Genomic DNA, 21,536 nt, shown 5'->3' with positions numbered 1-21,536 from the left:
GGATCTGGCTGCTTCTCCCATTCTGGCCCTAGATCCAGTCACTTCCTCCATATCTAGTTCCTCCATTAGGCTATGAGACTTATAGCCTCTGTGCCTTTCTCTGGAATGGTCTCCCCATCCCAAACCTTCAAAAATCAGCTCCCGAAACACCTCCCAGAGCCCTGTGCACATCTGCCTCATTTCATTAATTACAGTGAATCAAAATTACTTGTTTACATGCTTCTGTACTCCGTAAGACTGAAAGTTCCTCGAGGGCCCGGGTATATCTTTTCCCCCTCTGTGTCCCCAGGGTCCGGGAGTGCTTTGCACAGGACCCTGCCCAATAAACATCTTTAAATAAATGCATAAGAAGCCTGGGGTGGCCCATATAGAGGTTGGAGTTGCCAAACAAAAGGCAGTTAAGAAGATCACTGCCCAGAGACCACAGGGGGTGAGTAGTTGTCGATGTTTTGAGCGATCCACGGGCGGACGTGGGGACCACTCACCCGCAAGCACGAATTTGGCCATTTTAAATCTTCGACCCACCGGCATCAACCGCGGCTCGGCGGTTTCCTGGCAACCACGGCGTGGCGCAGGCGCACTCTGAAGTTGAGCGCAGGGTCGGGGACCCTGCCAGAGAGGCTAGGTGTTGGAGCACACGATCATACATTGTCTTTAAAAGCTTCGTGCTTTAAAAAAAAGGGGGGGGGGCACCTGGGTGGCTCAGTGGATTGAAGCCTCTGCCTTCGGCTCAGGTCGTGATCCCAGGGTCCTGGGATCGAGCCCCGCATCGGGCTCTCTGCTCAGCAGGGGAACCTGCTTCCTCCACTCCCTCTCTCTGCCTGCCTCTCTGCTTGCTTGTGATCTCTGTCTGTCAAATAAATAAATAAACATGTATTAAAAAAAAAAAAAGCTTCGTGCTTTTCCTTATCCCTGAACCCGAGGAAACTAGTCGTTCTCTTCGGTAAACTTTCTTCTCACTGAACAAGCCTCTCCGACGACCGCGAACATAAGCTTTTTGACCTATGAGGGATCCGTAAAATCTCGCGATACGTCCCTCTCGCTGGAAAGCTGTCATGGCTGCGCCTATATAGACCACGGGGTTCTGACCTCAGGTGAGTGAGACCACGGGGTTCTGACCTCAGGTGTGTGGGCAACGAGAATAGGCGGAGCACTTTGCTGTGCTACACCTTAGACTTCCTGCCATTGGAGAAGAGTCTCGGGAGTTGCTTGGGCCTTAACTTTAGGGAGGTGGGTTAATTCTGGGTGCCCCAGCTTGGGAAATATTATCTCCTAACACTTCATGAGATCTGGCGATACTGGCCGATTGTGTCACCCTCCCAGTCGCAGGTAGCGTGCAAGCATCACTTTGGTTTGTTGCTTCCTCTCCTCAGCGGTTCTTCTTGTCCCAGTCCCTATTCTTAAAGTCCGGGTTTGCCGTTGCTAAATCTTCATGTTAAAAAGGATCCGTCAACGTTAAAACTTTTTCATTGAAGGCATCTCCAAAGCAATGGTAACATAAAATCCCTTTTCTTTCTTTCTTTCTTTCTTTTTTTAAATTATTTTTACTAACACATAATGTATTATTTGCCCAGGGGTACAGGTCTGTGAATCATCAGGCTTACACATTTCACAGCCCTCACCATAGCACATACACTCCCCAGTGTCCGTAACCCAACCACCCTCTCCTTACCCCCGTCATCCCCCAGCAACCCTCAGTTTGTTTCGGGATATTAAGAGTCTGTTAAGGTGTTTCTCCCTCCCCATCCCACCTTATTTCATTTTTTCCTTCCCTACCCTCCACAACCTAACCCCCCTCTCAAATTCCTCATATCAAAGAGATCATATCTAAAATCCCTTTCTTAAGAAACTTTGTGGGAACACTTTTCACCAGAGATTTCTCTTTATTTTTTAAACTCATTTATACAACGACTACTTCCAAGGTAACCTGGCTTCTCTAAGACAGTTTACACATTGTGGGAGAAGTGGAGGAAGTCCATATTGGTAAAGTAGTTTTACTGGGTTTTTGTTTGTTTGTTTAAGATTTTATTTATTTATTTGACACAGAGAGCACAAGTAAGCAGAGCAGCAGGCAGAGGGAGAGAGAGAAGCAGGCTCTCTGCTGAGCAGGGAGCCCTATGCAGGGCTCTATCCAGGACCCTGGAATCATGACCTGAGCCAAAGGCAGCGCTTAACCGATAGAGCCACCCTGGTGCCCGTAGTAGTTTTACCGTTTTAATCTTTAAAGTCTCTATAGGTTCCCACTTTGGTGTCTATTAAGTTCATTTCATTTCATTAAGTAAAAGTTTTGCTTTAATTTTTGTTCCTTTTATAACTCCTTTCCCTACAGGAAAACAACGGCATTTCTTCTCTTTCACTCCTTCTTGAAGTGGTATTGTATCAGAGACTACTTTAAAGTGATTTGAAAGTGTTTGAGTGGATAGCACAATGAATAACAGAGCAAGTGCCATTTTATTGAACCTCAGACAATTAAGTACTTTAGTTCCTACAAGCAGAACGATAAGGCTCTATCCTTTGGGATTTTCCAGACCAAAAGTTGTTTATTCAAACTGGAACCCAAGAAACCTTCTTTTCAGTGACTTTGGTAATGGAGTGCAGTCATCTGCTAGACATCTATTTCAGGATGCCTTAATTTTTAAATCAGGAGATAATTTTCAAACGAAGGGGATAGGCACTGAAACAGTCCTTACAGTCGACAGACCGCTTTGTCCTAGAAGACTGTCATTTGATTCAAAACACTCTCTTGACCCTGATGATGCACTGAAGAAGGAAGCATTTCATCATAAGGCCTCCAGTGAAGATGTGCTCACCAAGGAAACAAAACCAACCCCTGTCAACAGTAAAAAACTGTCTGAGGAGTGTAGTTCTCTGAGTGATGTGTTAGATAAATTTTCAGAACGACCTACATTTCCCAGTAGTAATTATTTTTCAGCAATGTGGATAATTGCTAAACGGATGTCTGATGACCAGAAGCGTGTTGAAAAGCAACTGATGTTTAACCATCCTGCATTTAATCAGCTGTGTGAACAAATGATGAGAGAATCCAAGATCATGCACTATGACCACCTGCTGTTCAGTCTTCATGCTATGGTGAAGCTTGGAATTCCTCAGAACACTCTGCTGGTACAGACTTTGCTGAGGGTGGTCCAGGTAAAATCAAAAGGAGACGTAAATATCGTTTTACACGGCTGGCACATCTTAAAAGAATGAGGGGAAATAGAGATGTATCCTTCTTGGAAGAAATTATTAGTGGAATAGGTAGTTTATATTTATTTCTGCATATATATGATTTAGAGACCATAAGTTAACCAGGTCTTTCCTTCCTTTTGCTATGAAAATTTATGAAAGCTTGCACCATTTTTCTTTGCCAGAGGTGACTAATAGTAATAAACTAAAATGAGGAGAGATATCAAATATACAAGAAAAGGCTGGTTAGTTGGAAGGTAAGAGAGAAGAGGGGAGAACTAATATTTATTGAGTACCTACACTTTTTACTTACTTAATCCTCTCAATAGCCCTGCCAGGTCAATGTTTACCTCAGTTTTGCAGATGAGGAAACAGATTTAGTGATGTTAAACGACTTGGCTGAAGTCAACAGCTAGTGAATTCATTTATTCATATGGTAAACATTTATTTGGTGTCAATTATGTATCAATTTACTACACTTGTCACTAGATAGATTTAGGAGACATGATTCTTGTTCTTATAATGTAAAGGAGAAGACATATTTTGTAGGCAATTGCAAAAATAACCAATGTCATCTAGGAAGTCAGACGTTTGCTACATTATACGAACTGAGCTGAGCTCAAGGGAATATAATTATGGACAAAATAATGGCCACAAGAGAGCTTCTAGCACAGTGAAAGAAAAACACTGTCTTGTAGGAGTGTATAACAGACTTCTAACTTAGGAGAAGGCCTTTATGATGGGAAGAGGAGACAGGAGGAGGATACAGGATTAGTGTTTGAGGCAGAGATATATGTATATAGTTTGAAAACAATTGCCTCATGTAATCCTCAGTGTACCTTGTAAAACAGTTGCTTTCATCTTACTAATGATTAGGAAATTTAGGCTTAGGTTAGGTAACCTGCCCAAGTTTACCTTTCTGTTAATATCATATTTGTAGGTCTTAATTTGCTGGGTGAATTAACAAACCCCGAGTTCATGGTAGAACAAGGATTTAAGCTCAGTAGGAGATGATATCCAAGTTGAATCCAAGGAACGAGCAGCAGTTTGTGAGTGAAAGTTGGATAGTGAAGGGGGTAGTATTTGAAGAAGAGGATTGCCCCTTCATCCAGAAGAAAAGTTCAGCAGCTTTGGGGAGCTGAAAGTAGTTCAGTGGTGCTGAAGTATAGACTGCTGGGGTTATGTGTTTGAGGGAGTAGGGAAGAAATTGTGTGATTCTGGCTGGGGAGGAGCAGTTACGGGTGTAGGAGCAAGATATGAGGCTGGAATCGGGAGGAGGGGGATTAAATCATAAAGCCTTTTATGCTCTCGTAAGGAGTTTGGAATTATCATATGGGCATTGGGGATCCATTGAAGTATTTTAAGCAAAGTGTTTACATGTTCAACTTTATATTTTAGATCACTGTATGAGTAGAAATGGACTGGAGGAAGGGTGAAATTGGTTAGAAGAGCCACTTTTAGTTTCAAAAAGTTTCAAAGGGAGTCAGTGTCCTTTTTGATCTCACTGAAGCACCAGATGTAATGAAGAAATGATAGTCCATTGAAGTAATAATTTACCTTTTAAGGGTGGACACTGACTTCTAGACTCAGTGATCAGAATTAAATAATTTTTAAATTTCTTGAGGATGATCTCATATATAGTCCTATCCTTTTTTTTTTTCCCTAAGATTTTATTTATTTATTTACAGACAGATCACAAGTAGGCAGAGAGGCAGGCGGGGGGGTGGGGGGGAGCAGGCTCCCCAGTGAGCAGAGAGCCTGATATGGGGCTCGATCCCAGGACCCTAAGATCATGACCCGAGCCAAAGGCAGAGGCTTTAACCCACTGAGCCACCCAGGCGCCCCTATAGTCCTATCCTATTATAAAATTAAGTTTTTAAGGATATAAGTTTTTAACTTTAACTTTTTATGTTACCGTGATTTCTGTATGTCCTTCATTAAGAATGAATTTTTATGTGTGTGTGTGTGTGTGTGTGTGTTTAAACCACACAATATATCCATGTTTATTTGGTAGACTGTATTCCCTATGTAGTTATTTAAAAGTGATTGTAATAAGTCACTACCTGGTTGGTAATGCTTTTACTAGATTTTGGACAGGTATCCAAATCAGCATAGCATCTGCATTGGTCCGGTATGAGTGGATATTTGGAGTCAGAATATATATATGTATGATTGTGTCTCATTGACCTGTTGGAATGTTGTAAAGACATTTTAGCTAAAGATGACAGGTAAGTGAGTCATGAGTGAATTTGCCTTTTAGCCAAACGGTCTTTTCTTTCACAGCAGATATTGATGGGATGTTGTGAATTGCTATGGAAACCCTCCTTTCTTTTTCTTTCAGCCTTATCCATTTCTACTTAGTACCTGATTTTGACCTGAGACTTTGTACCTTGTTAGTCATGCCATTTTAGCAAAAAAGCATACCTCTTTCAGCCCAAGTTTCCCACCTGTGATGACAACTACTCTTGTGAGGTGTATGAATTGGTTGTGATTAAATTGTAGAGCACTAAGCAAGCTGTGTCATTACTATTAACTTTCTGAATTATGCCCTCTGCCATTTCTAGAATCTAGATAAGTGCCTTAACCCAATAGATGTGAAAGAAATTGGAGCCTGGAGCTCCCCTTGATACCCAGATAGTGGTGGTAAAATGTGATAGCAGATGTGGATCAGAAGATTCGCAACTGAAGTTACAGTTTGATGCCAGGAAAGCATATAGAGAAGTTACAAGAGGACAGCCGTCTAAGGTTCTTTAGGAACGGACAAATTGCCCCTTGTCTTCATGCTGAGCTTGAGTCCTAAGAAGAAGTAAAAATTGTGTTTGATAAAGGTTATTTCAGAAGCAGAGGCATGCAATCAATATCAAGTGGGTTTTCAGTGGTAATGGTAAATGTAAAAAATGTGTTGATAGGTAAAAGTGTATATTGGTTATTTGGAAAATTCACTACATAGGACATTTTTTTCTCAAAGATGTTTATTGTGGGCTGACTATGAATTATTGGTTTGATACTTAATCATTTAATTGAAAGCTTCAGTGCTTTTGCTTAGGTGAGGTAGTCTACAATAGGCTTATCTGCAGTGTTTTTGTAATTTTTTCAATAGGAACGTATCAATGAGTGTGATGAGAAATGTCTTTCAGTCTTGTCAGCTATTTTAGAGGCAATGGAACCATGTAAGAACGTGGACGTTCTTCGAGCAGGATTGCGGTAAGCGCTCTCCTATGCTTTCTTCATGTGGCATTCTCTACTCCGTGTATATCTCAAATCAAAAACCACAATGAAAGTTGACTTGCCTTATTTGGGTGGGGAGAGACTTTAATACCTTATTTAACTTAAAATCCTGATTCTGGATCACTAGAAATAATGCTTCTTTTAGGGTCCAGCATAAAAAAAGTATGGGTGACGTTGAATTCTAAATTGATCTTATAACTGACGTGGGCTGGGAGCACATGGACATGTATTCAGCTCATAACAGTTACTTTGTGGGATTACATGATAAGGAACTGGCCCAAAAAAGAGCTTGAGTTTTATAATTTATAAAATTGATGCAACTGATCTAATGTCATAGGTCAGTGAGAATAAGACTTAATTTCCTCTGTCTTTGCCTATGCATTGGGATATCTTACTATAATCTCCTGATGTGTTTGTTTGTTCATGATAGTAGAATAATGTGAGAGGAAATAGTGCTAGGTTGGTCTTCAATCTTTAGCTACTTACATTCCCTTGGGCAGGTAGATTATTTCTGTAGGGTCCATCTTCCTCGCCTAGAAGTAGGAGCTCAACCATATGACTTCTAAAATAATTCTTCTGGTTTTCAGAATTTAGGATTGTGGTATTTATTGTGTTTAATTACAGGATACTAGCTGATCAGCGAGTCTGGAATATAGAACGTGTCTTTACATTACAAGCTCTGATAAGATGTGTTGGAAAAGATGCACCAATTGCTCTTAAAAGGAAACTGGAGGTAAACACATTTTGAATTTTCTTAAAGTGGGTAAGATTGGGAAAAAAAAATTTCTTACTATCTGCTCTTAGGTCCTAGACTTTGTTGTGCTTTTAGGTTCAATTTTGCTAGAGTGAAGTAATAGAAGTAGATTTGTATTTATTTGTATATATGAATATGTGCATATTTTTAAAGATTTATTTATTTATTTGAGAGAGAGAGAGAGAATATATTTGGGAGTGAGAGGAGGGGCAGAGGGAGACTGTCTTCAAGCAGACTCCTCGTTGAGTGTGGAGCCCCAGCACCAGGCTCACTCTCACCACCCAGGAGATCATGACCTGAGCTGAAACCGAGAGTTGGATGTGTAACCCACTGAGCCTCCCAGGTGCTCCTGTATATATAAATGTATATATTTGACCTGTATATTTATTTGAGTCACTTTGCTCAAACTTTATCCTTTTTACTTAAAAATAAAAGTTTAATTTACTTTGCCAGAAATTATAAATTGAAGTTTGTTTTTCTTTAGATGAAAGCCTTGAGAGAATTAGACAGATTTTCTGATTTGAATAGCCAGCACATGTTTGAGGCATTAGCTGCCATGAATCACCGCTCTGTTGTTCTTCTGGATGAGTGCAGTAAGATGGTCATAGGTAAGGGAAATTTTTCTTTCATGATTTTTAGCATCTGACCTACTGTTCTGGACTGTATTTGTTTTAAAAACTTTACTGTTATACAGACAATAACTGATGATATGATTAGATCTAAATTTAATTTTGCCTGTCGTTTTTTTGTGTTTGTCTTTTACAAAATACAGTGCTATATTTTTCTAAAGAAACAAACATTTTGAGTGTAGAGTATCTTAGATTTTACATTCAAAGCTATCTGGTAATTTTTGTTTGTTTATTTAACTCATTTTTAAAGGTAATATCCATGGGTGTCCTTTTAAAGTACTCATCAACATATTGCAGTCTTGCAAAGACCTCCGGTACCATAATTTCGATCTTTTTAAGGGAATAGCAGATTATGTGGCTACGACTATTGACATCTGGAAGTTAAAGCAAGTAAGTTTGTTGACAGTTTAGAATAAACCTCAGAAACTTTCAAGAAGCAGATCAATTCATTTAACATTCTGGGTATTTCTGTATCAGCTTTATAGCAGTTAAGAGACCAAAATATTCCAATGTTGAAATGACTTTTGAAAGAATAGCTCCTTACCATTTCTGTCTGGAAGTTTCCTGTTAATATACTATTTAATCTTTTAACCGTCTTTCCGAAAGAGAAACTATGTTGTCCAAAGTTTGTTCTTCTGTTTGCTTTTTAAAAGATAGTATGATAATTTGGATAATTAGGATTATTTCTGTCTTTCTCTTTTTCTTTTTTAGACTTAGAATAGTAAAAACAGATGATGTGACAGGCTTATGCGTTTTGAGGTGTAAAATGTCATTACTTAGTGACTATGTCTATCTTCTATTTATGGAAAGTTGTTTTGTTTCTCCCAGAGTAAGGACCTTTAAATTTGGGGGCTGTATTAGTAATAGAAACATCTAATGAAGCAGCTGGTAAAAGCTGCTTTTTGTACTGAAACAGTGGTAATTGTGTTCAGTCCCTAGGTTCACTTTACTTTGGAGGGTAAGGTGCATATTGAGTTTGCCATGGAAATTGGTTTTGGAAAAAGAAATACTAATAGTGGGAATCTCCAAGAGGGAAATGAGAAGTGAACTGGAAATTTTAATTTAATCACAGTGTATTAATCTCTGTTCTCATTTGTACAACTCAATGTTGAATATAGAAATTCTTGAGTTACCTCATACATGTTTTGAATGTAGAAACTGTCTAGGTTTGGAAGAGGGAATAGTTCAAAATTGAGTTGGTCATTTTGAAAAACCTTAGAAAAGGTATATTTAAGGTATTTTTTATTATGATGTGTTAGTCACCATACAGTACATCATTAGTTTTTGATGTCATGTTCCAGGTTTCATTGTTTGTGTATAGCACCCAGTGCTCCATGCAATCCATGCCCTCCTTAATACCCATCACTGGGCTCACCCATCCCCCTCCCCTCTCCGCTAAAACCTTCAGTTTGTTTCTTGTAGTCCATAGTTCATCTCCCCCTTGGATTTCCCTCCCTTCATTTTCCCCTTCCTTCTCCTAATGTCCTTCATGCTATTCCTTATGTTCCATAAGTAAGTGAAACCGTATGATAATTGACTTTCTCTGCTTGATGTATTTCATTCAGCATAATCTCCTCCAGTCTCATCCATGTTGATGCAAAAGCTGGGTATTCATCCTTTCTGATGGTTGAGTAATACTCCATTGTATGTTAATGTAGTTTTTAGATCTGATGTGTGAAAAGCATGTAAGGAAGGATTTATTTTTAAATGAGATGGAATTATGGAAACCATTGTATGCCCTGGTTCTCATTTATAAAAAGAGGTTGCTTATTAACTTAATATCTAATTCAAGAACTGCTGGAATAGATTTTGTGAGGAAAAGAGAATTTTTCTCTTTAGGGAATATTCTCTTCATTCAGACAGTTCTCTTGCTGTTTTAATTTTTTGAGCTCTAAAAAAAAAATTACTGGTAGCATTCTATAATTATTAAAAAGTTTTCCCTCAATTCATTCTTTTTTAAAGGTTATCTTTCTCCTCATTTTATTTGAAAACCTTGGCTTTCGACATACTGATCTGATGGACGTGTTCATGAAGAAAGTGATAGCTGATCCTGCCTCTCTAAACATGAAAAGCATTATCTGTATTCTTCATGTGTATTCTTCTCTCAATCACTTCTACAAATGCCAGACCTCAGAGTATGTACTTGTTCTTTTAAATTTTTTTTTATTGCCATGTAACATACTTCAAGGAAAGGTTACATATTATCATAAGCTTAATACATTGTTACAAGTGAACACATCCGTGGCTGCCATCTGTATCAAGAAACAAGGCTTGGTAGTCTTTATTTGTGAAGTTCTTTTTGCTGTGGTTTTGTTTTTTTTTTTTTTTTTGTCTTGCTTGTTTCTTTGTTCTTTATGGTTTTATTTGTTAATTCAGCGTAGGAGTCTTCATTTGAAACTCTCCTAGCTTATTCCCTCAGCCCCTGAGTTCATAGTTCAGTTTTGACCGTGACTATTCATTTGGTCCCAAATTACTGCTTTCTATAATTTTCATTTTTAACCACAACCATGCATTTCTACTACTAAATACAGCAGTTCCTCAGACATGCTGGGCTCTTTCATACCTCTGCTTTCCCCCCCAGAACATCTTTTCTACCTCTCTGGATCAGTTTGAGTTCACTAAAAATGAAAGAAAATGTATGTAAGATGCCATTTTTGTAGAAGCGCAGACATTGGAGATGTATTACTCAGGTTTGAAGCCCGGCTCTGCCATTCATAAGCTACTTTTGGCAAGCCACTGATCTGTGCTTGGGTTTCTTCATCTGTTAAAATGGGGAGAAGACATAAGAGTTACTCCTAATCACATTGAGTCTTTAAGAGGATTAAGTGGGTGAATCTGTGTAAAAGAGTTGCAGTGTAGTCACAGGATGGCAGGAATAAACTGGACCAGTTCCCAGGGTCTCAGTGGCAGGAGTCACAGACCGTCTCCGCCATCAGGTGAGCGAGTTGACTTCCACGGCTTTCTGTCCTTGGGGTTTCCGTCAGGATTTGCATTTCTAAAAGAGGAGATCCGATTGAGTTTGGGTCCCACACCCTCCCTTTGGAGTACGTACCCAAAGAAGTGCTGGCCTCCGGCTGCCCGCCCGCCGTAGCCTGCACTGTGCTGAAGAACTTGGTTCGTGCTGCTTTCCCTGTGCCTTCCCTGCTTGTTGCCGCCAGAGCCCCTGTGCTTGTCACATCTTATATGAATCCCTGGTTGAACCTTGACACAGAGCTGTGATTATTTGTCAGAAAGCCCGTGTCTGCTTCTCAGCTGGAAGGCTCTCCAGCGTCAGACCCAGGTTCTTGTTATTCTGAACTTAGCACAAGACCTGGCACGGAATAGGCTTCTAATGAAGGTTTCCAAGTATCCCCCAAATTCCGTCGTCTTCTGGTCCCCTCGATTGGTTTTCTTCTGAGGCTGGCTCCCATGTACCTTGAGCACTTTCTTGACAGTGGCAAGCTGAGTGGTAAGTAGAACTCCAGGAACAGCCGCATGGATTCCATGGTATTAGGAGAACAAACACTGGGTGGTTAAGGAGTCTTTCGATTCACTGTGGCCATCCCAAGAGACAGCTTGGTCCACATCCTTGCATCATGTTCCCTGTTCTTCCATACTACTTCAGGAGGTAAGCCTTGGATTTCCAGAGGAAGGCAGTAAATGGAGGTACCAAGGGAACACTTCAGGGGAGAGAGAGAGAGAGGAGGATGGTGTCTTTGGCTGCAGTGGCGGATTTTTAGAAGCAGGCTAACTCAGAGCATGTGAGAAGTTGATTAGCAGAGAGTGGTAGAAAATTTGGCTTAGCACGTTGTATATCCACATGTGGTACATTAATGATTTTATTTATGTGGTGGCTTCTGGGATAGAGGGTGTATTAAATCCAGAGTGTGTTCCTGGGTTTGAAACCTAAGAAAGAAAACATGTAGCTTTTCAACTGTCACTTCAGTCCTTTTTTTTCTTCATGATCTGTACTTGCCACCCTGTAGATAATCCCAGATTTGCATCTCTGGGCCTCCGTGTGCTCCTGAACTCCAGAATGTCTGTGGCTTACTTGTGGTCACCATAGATCTTCTTCTTCTCTTTTCCGGCTTCCTCTTCCCTCTCCCTTCCCTCTGCTCTTCCTCCATCAGTTTTTTACTAAAAACTAAATGAAATGATTTTTAAAACCACTTTTATTTATTCATCTCATGGTTAACATGTAAAAAGCTATACATATTTAGTGGATACAACTTGTTGTACATCCTTATTCTTGATTCATCTTTTTCGACAAACATTCTCTTCTTTGTGTCTTCCTCATCTAAATTTGTTTATTTGGCCAGAAAACCTATACCAAGTACTTGGGTACTCAGGACAAAGATGAGTAAGACACAATCCTTATTTTGTCTTTTAAAGATATTTAAGTAATCTCTACACCCAGCATGGAACTTGAACTCACAGTCCTGAGATCATGAGTCACATGCCCCACCAACCGAGCCGGCCAGGCTTCCCATGACATAGTCCTTTTTGCCAGGATTCTGTGTAATGGGTGAGATAGACACAGATTTTGGCAAAGACAGCATGAAAATTGGAGTGATAGATTTTATGCAGAATATATGACAGTAGAGGAAGGATGCTCCAGGACGCTAACCTGGTGATGTGGGGCTACCTCCAAGCAGTGCTGCCTGGAGGAGGTGGTACCTGAGCAGATCTTCAAAGGTGGGGAGATAGGAGGCAACCATAGAAAGATAAGCAGGAAAGAAGATTCTGAGCAGAAGGGATCACCGTATTCAAGTCAGGGAGGAAAGAAACAGCAGAGCATGTGCGGGGAAGGATGTAAAGTTGGGTGTTAACTAAAGCAGGAGGTACAGAAGTGGGATGAGAAGATCCGAGAGGTGATTACCCCCCCAGTCTCCAAATGCGGTCATCTGCCACCCACCCTTTCTTGCCTCACTGCTCTCTCTAGGACCTGTTCCCTTCTTCCCACCCCATAGTAACTCCCACAGTCCTGCCCTAGCCTGTCGCGGCCTCCCACTCCGTCCCTCAGCCATCTGCTGCTGCCCATGGGACCTCCCAGCTGATCTGAGGCCATTTCCTATACAGCCTCGTGCGGAAGGGCTCACTGCATCTTTTCCACTTCCGGAAATTCTCCATATCCGCAAAGCTGCTCTGTCTACTTCCTTTCCCATGTGCCATCACCATCCTTTGCATGTCATTCATTTTTTTCTTACAGAACGTTAGATAGCTTATGTCCCAAGCCTAACCTGGGTTCAGAACCTGTCTGTGCCATTTGTTATCATGTCACCCTGAGCAAGAGACCCTGCCTAATTTGATCTTCGCTCTCTTCATCGATGCTTAACTGCTTTGTCATACTGTAGAACATTAGTTCTACATGGTAGGATTAGGCTGGAAGTTCTTTTAACTCAGAATATTGATAGCTAGAGCATTTTAATTGCTTGTAAAACTGGGAGTGTTCCAGACCTTACAGACATACTCATGGTAAAAATTCAGGAGAATGATTAAAAGGCTCTGGAGCCTGACAACTTGCATTCCAATGCTGTCTCTGCTACTTCCTGCTGTTCTTGGACAAGTTCCTCAGCTTCTCTGAAGCTGTTTACTCATCTTTATTATGAGAAGAAGAAGAATACCTACCCCATAAAGTGTTAATAGTAATTAAATGAGTCACAGCCTATGAAGTATTTACTCTGTACAAGACATGTAGCAGTAGCCAACTAAGATTTATTGAGAATCTATATTTATTGTGAGATAGGCACCTGACGTGAAAGACATGCGGATACTGCCAGTCTGATTTTCTCGCTTCCTTTCTTTGGACTCCTTAAAGCCACTGGTTCTCTGACACCCCGCTTTCTCTACCACAACCTTGTTTTCTATTTATATTTGAAAGCTGACTTTCCTTTGTTCCTTTGGAGGTTCCAAGAAGTTATGGCTAATTCTCTGACTGGTTATCTTCACAACATCTCTTCTGAAAATCTATTGAGTGCTGTGTGTTCATTTTGCTTGATGAATCATTTCCCCATGGCCCTTATTAATCCACTTCTCCAAAAGGATGTCATCAAGGAGCTGCTGATACCAGGTATGATGTCAGCATACGGTCGTGACCGAAATAAGGCAGTCCCACTAGCTAGCTACCTTGTGATTCTGAATGGGGTCATTGTTAGAGCAGAGTTAGTTAAAACACGCAGATGCTACTGAGGAAAGGACCCAAAATGGTGAAGTCAGAGGTCAGTGCTTCAAGCTAGCAAACCTATGCAGCCTCCTTTAATGACAGACTCTTACGTATAGAAGGCAAGGATCAGAAACACATCCCCATTGTTCCTTTCATTTATACCGTCTACACTTGTGCAAAGGCCGCATGTTCACCGTGTTCTTTATGCCTCGATCGGAGGTGTTTGTATTTCCTAATCCTTACATACCACCTTTGGAGCTGAGTTCAGTCAGCTTTTGCAGCCCTAATCACTTTGTCACTCCTGGCCTGTAATGAGGACACAAGCTTTTAGATCAAGGAGTCAGATAGTTTCCAAAGTAGTGAACTTAACTTACCCTTGGAATGAAATTAATTGTTGACTTTGGGTCTTTACAAAGAAAAGCAATATCTGGCTGGGTAATTCAGTAATGTGTCTGAGAATAGAGAAGTTTAAATTCTTTTAAGAACAATGGAAATTCCAAAGTCAAATTGTGAAGCAGAATAGCACGTGCTGATTTTTTTAGGCAGTGACCGTGGGGGAAACAGCCCTAAACCCAGGAAACATGGATTTGAGTCCCAGCTTGGCCTTTGGTTAATCATAAGGCATTTGAACCTTCCTGGGCATTGCTCATCATTCAGTGAAGAGTTTACACTAAGTCACCTGGAAGGATCTTCTAAACTTTAAAGCATTATCAAATACCAGGCACCGATGTAGGCTCTGTGGGAACTAGGGAGACACAGAGATTCCTCCTGATAAGAAACAGATCATTAGCAATATAGGTACATTAATACAATGTCTTAAGCTTGATGTTAATATTTCTTCTTAACTGTATATTTTTCTTTCTCCTTTTTTTAGGTGACGAGAGCAATGCTCACAAGCTTCGTATTTTGGCTGCTTGCCTAAAACTGGATATTCCTTGTCACAAGGCCATAGACTTCGACCTGCCACCACGGCCATCCACGACGTTATATCCAAATGTGAAGGTAGCAGACGCGCTAAGTAGCCTTCTGGGAGAAGGATACTTCTCAAAAGACATACAGTTGCCACACAATTATCATATCGGTATGGGGCTCTCTGTGATTTTCCTCTATTGTATTTTACTTCTTTTCCTTTATTTTGGACAAAGATGAAGAGTTTTCCATGGCAGGTTAGTGGAGCGTCGGCTCTGGAGCTGGACTGCCAGGTTGGGAGTCTTGCTCTGTACGTACTAGTGCTGTGTCCGCGAGCTGCCTGCCTCCTTCCCCTTGTCCATAAAATGGCAGTAAACGTAGCGGAACCTCATACGGTTCCCGTGATCAACAAATGAGATGATGCGTGTAAACTCCAGACTGGAGTCTGGCACATCGTAAGCTCGTCTCGTGTTGTGTCTGATGCCATTATCATTATTGGTAGTGTTAGTATACGTTTTGAAACTGAATATCACTTTGAGCAATGTTTGAAAAATTGTTTTCTTTCAGATTTTGAAGTCAGAATGGATACTAACAGGAGTCAAGTGCTTCCATTTTCCGACGCGGTAACTTCTGCTGCCGATATTCAAAGGTTGCTGACATACATTCATTTGCTGAGCTTTCTGAATTTAATTCTCAAAGACTTCATATTAAATAGCAGTAACAATACTAAGACCTGTTTCTGCAGAGCTTGTGATATACCAAGAGACTTCTCCTCCATTAATCTACTGCGTAGGTGTAAATGCAGACGTTCCTTAAAGACAGTGGACTGGAGTTGAGCCATGTAATGAACTAGGCAGTTTTTACAGATTAGGTTTTAAAGCTGAGTACTACAGTAAAACTACGTTAACATGATGGAAGCTATCCGTGCAGATGCTTCAGGTCCTGTCGCACACACCGCGTGTTCAGTCAGTCTTTGTGGAAAGGTGCTACTAGGCCCTGAGGGGCACACAAAGATGAGTCAGACATGGATTGTGACCCCAAGGAGCTTCTGTCCTCATTGCTTCATAGGATGTGCACAGAACTACAGTAGAGAGAGGCAGAGAACGTTGGAAACCTGTAGGGCTTCACACTCTGTCCACTCATGCCTTTGCATTCTCTTCCAACTCTGTAACCTTTACCCCTTTTCTGAATCCATCTAGCTTGTTCCTCGGCCATCTTTTTCACGGTGACCCTCCCTATACACGTTACCCATCTCCCCTGAAAGAAAGACTTTCTCTCAAACCTCTGTGAAAGATTATTTTTCGTTTTCAGGTACTGCACTGTTTGGGCCTCATAATATAGTAGCTCTCAGCCTAAAGTACTGCGGAGAAGTAAGGAAATAATGAGCATTCCTTTAAAAAATAACATTTCTTTTATGCTATCTCAGATAACAGCCAAAGTATAACAGAAGACAGTAAGGATACAAAGGTCTTGTTTTCCCTCCAACCAACTTAATCTTTCCAAAAGGCCAAGAACAATGAAAAAAACAAATTACACCTTCCACGTTTCGTTACACGTACAGATTTTATCATTTTAACAGTCTGGCCTTTCTCTTCATGTTTTCTTCTTTGTATTTGCTCTCTCCTTTCTGGTTTTTAAATGCTTCTCTCTCTGGGAGACAATATGTACAACGAGAGCATTTGCCATTTGGTTTCTTTACATCAGTACTTCTAGTAGCATAAATAATTATATTTAGATCAGAGATTAACACTACACAGGAAGGCCATAAAATGCTTTCCTCTTTGGATATTTTGCTCATCAAGAATATAGCCATCCTTAAAGATGGTTGAGAGATAATCATATAAAGCATTATTATAAGCTTTTGGTTTCTGTAGCCTTCATATACTGGAGTATTTGCAGAGGCCAAGTAACAAGGAGGTGGAGGACAGTTGGGTAGGAGGGAACGGTGACAACCGTGACAACCGTGGTCAGCAGAGAACTCGACTTTGAAATCTCCAAAGAAGAGGAATGCAGCCCGATTGTAGATGTAATCTCATTAGTAATGGGTCTCCTTTTGTGCATTTTCATTTTCAGAGTAGCTGTACTGTGTGTTCCTAGATCTACTTACTGTTTGGATTTAGCCCATCCCAGAGGATTCCTTGCTATGAAATTGCGACATTTGAAAATAATGGGTTTTCACGTAATCTTGGTAAGAAAAAAATGCAAACGAAGTACTTTTCCGTTACTGATGTCTGTTCTGCTGGGGATTTTGTGGTTGAGCTTGGTTACGAGGACTCTAGAGGAATTGTCGACAGTGTTGGAATAAGTACCTTAGTTATTTTTTCTTTGGAAAAGAACATTTCTGTGCATGATGTGGTTCCTACTCAGCGGATAACTTTTATTTACTAGGAGTTTTATAAGTGCTATGTTTGGTAAACTTTATTCCTTTTTGTTAAGAGGAAAATGTAAATAATTTGTTTTCTTATTTAACTTAAGACCCATGACATGATACTCAATTTCCAGAGTTTCTTGAACAAGGGAAGTAAAGATGTGAATTAGAGCTTTGTGTTATCGTGGGCTGCTGTGAGGCTGTTGTCAGGTGTTTGTCACTGGAAAAAGCTAGATGGACGTGAGAAGAGAGTTTTTTTCCCTCCTCCTCACACCTCATTTTGATTCTGAGCTCTGCAGCTTTGCTAGGCCAGCCTTTCCAGATGTCTCTGTATGGAGCAAGAACCTTATGAATGAATCTATCTATCTATCTATCTATCTACATATATATTTCTATATCTCTGTCTATATCTATGTCTGTCTAAATGCCACTCACTTGGTCTTGCACATAAGGTGAAGTGTGAAATTCTCATCTTCATTATGGTACTTCTGTATCCAAACATGGATTACGTGTGGATTATTGAGGTTAAGATGACACGTTTCTCTTAATGGGCTACAATTTAAGACTTTTTTCCCTTAATGGATATTATATAGATTCTCAGGAAGATTATCACAAGAAAAGAGTTTTTGCACCCATTAGAGGGCCTTTAAAGTTTTTAGAATTTTCACTGGTAGAGCTTTCTTCAACCCTAGCACATAGTCTTACTAAACCTTTAAAATATGAGTAATTTATAAGATAACACTTGTTTTTTTTAATTAACATATAATGTATTATTTGTTTCAGGGGTACAGGTCTGTGATTCATTAGTCTTACACAGTTCTAAGCACTGACCATAGCACATGCCGTCCCCAATATCCATAACCCAGCCACCCATCCCTCCACCCCCCCCCCATCCCTCCCACTCCCCTCCCCTCCAGTAACCCTCAGTTTGTTTCCTGAGATTAAGAGTCTCTTATGGTTTGTCTCCCTCTCTGGTTTCATCTTGTTTCATTTTTCCCTCCCTTCCCCTATGATCCTCTGTCTTGTTTCCCAAATTCCTCATATCAGTGGGGTCGTATAATAATTGTCTTTCTCTGATTGACTTATTTTGCTTAGCATAATATCCTCTAGTCCCATCCACATCATTGTAAATGGCAAGATTTGGGGTTTTTCTTTGATGGCTGCATAGTATTCCATTGTATATATATGCCACATATTCTTTATCCATTCATCTGTTGATAGACACCTAGGCTCTTTCCATAGTTTGCCTATTGTGGACATTGCTGCTGTAAACATGCGGGTGCACGTAACATATCAGATAAAGGGCTTGTAACCAAAATCTATAAAGAACTTAACAAATTTAACACCCAAAGAACAAATAATCCAATCAAGAAATGGGCAGAGGACGTGAACAGACATTTCTGCAAAGAAAACATCCAAATGGCCAACAGACACATGAAAAAGTGCTCCACATCAGGGAAATACAAATCAAAACCACAATGAGATACCACCTCACACCAGTCAGAATGGCTAAAATTACCCAGTCAGGAAAGGACAGTTGTTGGCGAGGATGAGGAGAAAGGGGAACCCTCCTATACTGTTGGTGGGAATGTAGGCTGGTGCAGCCACTCTGGAAAAGAGCGTGGAGGTTCCTCAAAAAGTTCAAAATAGAGCTACTCTACCACCCAGCAATTGCACTACTGGGCATTTACCCTGAAGATACAAATGTAGTGAGAACACTTGTTTTTTTTTTTTTAAAGTTGGCTTGATGTTACTTTGGTATGCTTGGATCTCAAAACTAGTTTTTATTTTACATGTCATTATCTTCTTGCAAACTGATGATTTTCCCCTTTCTTTGGTAAGGTCCATAATTGGGAGGTGGAAAGGCTGGAGAAGAAGGATGTAATCACATTTTTGAAGACCAAACTCTACTCAACTGAAGCCTTTCTTACTGCTGATGTAAATCTGCAAAGCACGTGTTAAAGTCAAAGCAGCCTTTTCGTATTAGCAGACATAAGTTTGTAAAAGAATTTTAATAAAGACTACAATTGAGTTGTCAATGGAATTCACCTGACTGCTCAACGTAGCAGAACGTGACGCTTCAGTTCACTGTTAAAATCAATTTTAAGGGCGCCTGGGTGGCTCAGTTGGTTGAGCGACTGCCTTCGGCTCAGGTCATGATCCCGGACTTCCAGGATCGAGTCCCACATCAGGCTCCCAGCTCCTTGGGGGGTCTGCTTCTCCCTCTGACCTTCTCCTCTCTCATGCTCTCTCTCACTCATTCTCTCTCAAATTAAAAAAAACAAAACAAAAAACTTTAAAAAAAATCAATTTTAAGAGTGGAAGAAATGTTCTTGGCATTTTCGAAGGTGACCCCAGAAGGGTCACTTTTCCAACCATACCTATTCTCTCTAGGTCCCAGATATTTGACAGATTCGTGGGCTGTAGGTTTTACTTTTGCTCTTTAGCTTTCATGCATTAAACACTGGTTCCTTAGTTGTGATGGGCTGCGGCCGAGGTGGCTTGGGCAGGTCTTGTGTTCAAAATCTGTACATCTGCACTCTTGCTGTAAGCCGTTCTAGGACTCGGGCATTGACCATATTTTTCAGTGTTGACCACATGGCAGTTTAGCCAAGTGCTCGAACCGCAGCGTGTGTAAGAAGAAATGAAGTAGCATGTGCAGAGTGGGTGGGGATCGGGCGTCTGCATTCGTAACAGGCATTTGAGATGGAAGTGGTTCGTGGGCCACGCTGAGAGATGCACAGAAGAGACCGTGCAGAGATGTCAAGGAGCCCGAATTTATTTAGGCTTTGGATTGCTAACATCACTTTTGCCGTTGCTGAGATCATTCCTTTCCCTTCTTTCCCCTTTCCATTTCCCACCATTTCATGAAGTCTTTTAGATTAAATATATAGCTGAACTACGTTGTGAGTCAGACCTGAGGACTGTTTTTCAGTTATGTTTGTTAATTCTTTTACTGAAATATTTGTTCAGATCTGCGGTATAGCTGTCTACCTAGTGTTGGCTCACTGTGGACACAGTGAGTTTCGCTTATGAATCCTGAGCACCATATTAAGTTGGTATGATGATTTTTACCTCCTTGCAAGAGACTGGATGTGTATGTCCCCGCCTCTGAATTCATATGTTGAAACCTAAGCCCCATGTGATGGTAGTTGAGGTAGAGCATTGGGAGGTGATTAGTCCACGAAGGTGGAGCCCTCATGAAATGTATTACCCCTCTTATAAAAGAGACCCCAGGGAGCTCCCTTGTTGCTTCTACCATGTGAGGACACAGTGAGATGACCACCTATGAGCCAGGAAGAGGGCCCCCACCAGACACTGAGTCTGCCAGAGTCTTGATCTTGGACTTCCCAGCCTCCAGAACTGTGAGAAATAAATTATTGCCACCGGGTTGATGGGATTCTGTTAACATCAGCCCAAATGAACTAAGATGCCCCAAATACGCAGACCTGGACACCTTGCTCTCCGCCAGACCCAGCGAAGTACTCACCTGTGCTCTCTTTTCATTATCTTAATTAACTCATTGAGGTGTAGCTGCTAGTAGGATCCTCTTGGGGGGCCCTCATTTCCTTATCTCTAATAGAATAAATTATTTGCCACGACTATGCAGGTAATAGGGCAGGGCTGGAGCGTGAACCCGAGCTGAAACAGGCTTAAGAGAGACTTGAACCCTGGGTCGGTCATAAAAAATCTCCAGCACAGGACTATTCAACTGTCAGAGATTTTACCTGCTTATCCAGGCTGCATTTAGAAAAGGTTAGGGCTCACATCATTCCTTCCTCTACTGCCCTTTGGCTGGGGTCTCAGGAAGTCTGGATTCTGGTTCCATATTGGACAGCACTGAGGAGCTTTGTGTCTTTGGTCAAATGATTTAATCCTTAGAAGCTTCAGAATGAGAATTGAAAATATTTTATTAGAGAAACAAAGATTCATTCTTTGACTATCATGTATCTGTTGCTTCTAGTGGCTAATTATGACTCATGGTCAAAAGATTGGACAGTTTCAGGAAGACTTGTAACTAGCTTTTGGGGAAGTAGTTTCTTTGCATTTGTATCAATTGGCATGGCAGATAAACACATTCCTCTTTTATACTAGTATTACTAGGATCGGTATTCTTTATTGGTTTGTAGTATAAAAAAGTCTTGTGAGACTCCAGGTACAGCAAAGGGAAACAGCTTAATAATATATAAGTCTTATCAGAATAGAGAAATTTATTCCTCGAGGAGAATATTCATATATTTTCCTTTTCTGGTATTCATTCAATTGACTTACACAAAACAAAACAAAACAAAAAACCCAACCACACAGCCCCAGTTTGAT

At 40.7% G+C, this 21,536-nt stretch overlaps 1 protein-coding gene across 3 annotated transcripts; it reads left to right on the top strand.

Moving 5' to 3' along the window:
• The first annotated feature begins 1,027 nt into the window (after positions 1-1,027).
• Positions 1,028-19,490, top strand: FASTKD2 (FAST kinase domains 2). 3 transcript variants are annotated; one of them, XM_080798993.1, is made up of 12 exons: positions 1,028-1,094; positions 2,330-3,150; positions 6,287-6,390; positions 7,039-7,147; positions 7,653-7,776; positions 8,048-8,187; positions 9,760-9,932; positions 13,683-13,846; positions 14,814-15,020; positions 15,416-15,497; positions 16,922-17,036; positions 19,059-19,490. In XM_080798993.1, exons 2-12 carry the CDS (start codon positions 2,428-2,430, stop codon positions 19,176-19,178), a joined length of 2,061 nt encoding a protein of 686 aa, XP_080655119.1. In that variant the 5' UTR covers positions 1,028-1,094; positions 2,330-2,427; the 3' UTR covers positions 19,179-19,490. The 3 variants fall into 3 exon arrangements, with proteins under 3 accessions (XP_080655119.1, XP_080655120.1, XP_080655121.1); XM_080798994.1 differs by lacking the exon at positions 1,028-1,094 and adding an exon at positions 1,097-1,230; XM_080798995.1 differs by lacking the exon at positions 1,028-1,094 and adding an exon at positions 1,374-1,492.
• The last annotated feature ends 2,046 nt before the right edge of the window (positions 19,491-21,536 follow it).

The sequence above is a fragment of the Martes martes genome, assembly GCF_963455335.1.
Source record: "Martes martes genome assembly, chromosome: 3".
Classification (NCBI taxonomy): Eukaryota; Metazoa; Chordata; class Mammalia; order Carnivora; family Mustelidae; genus Martes; species Martes martes.
Note: the sequence above shows the minus strand (reverse complement) of the source record. Positions and strands in the feature narration are given on the sequence as shown.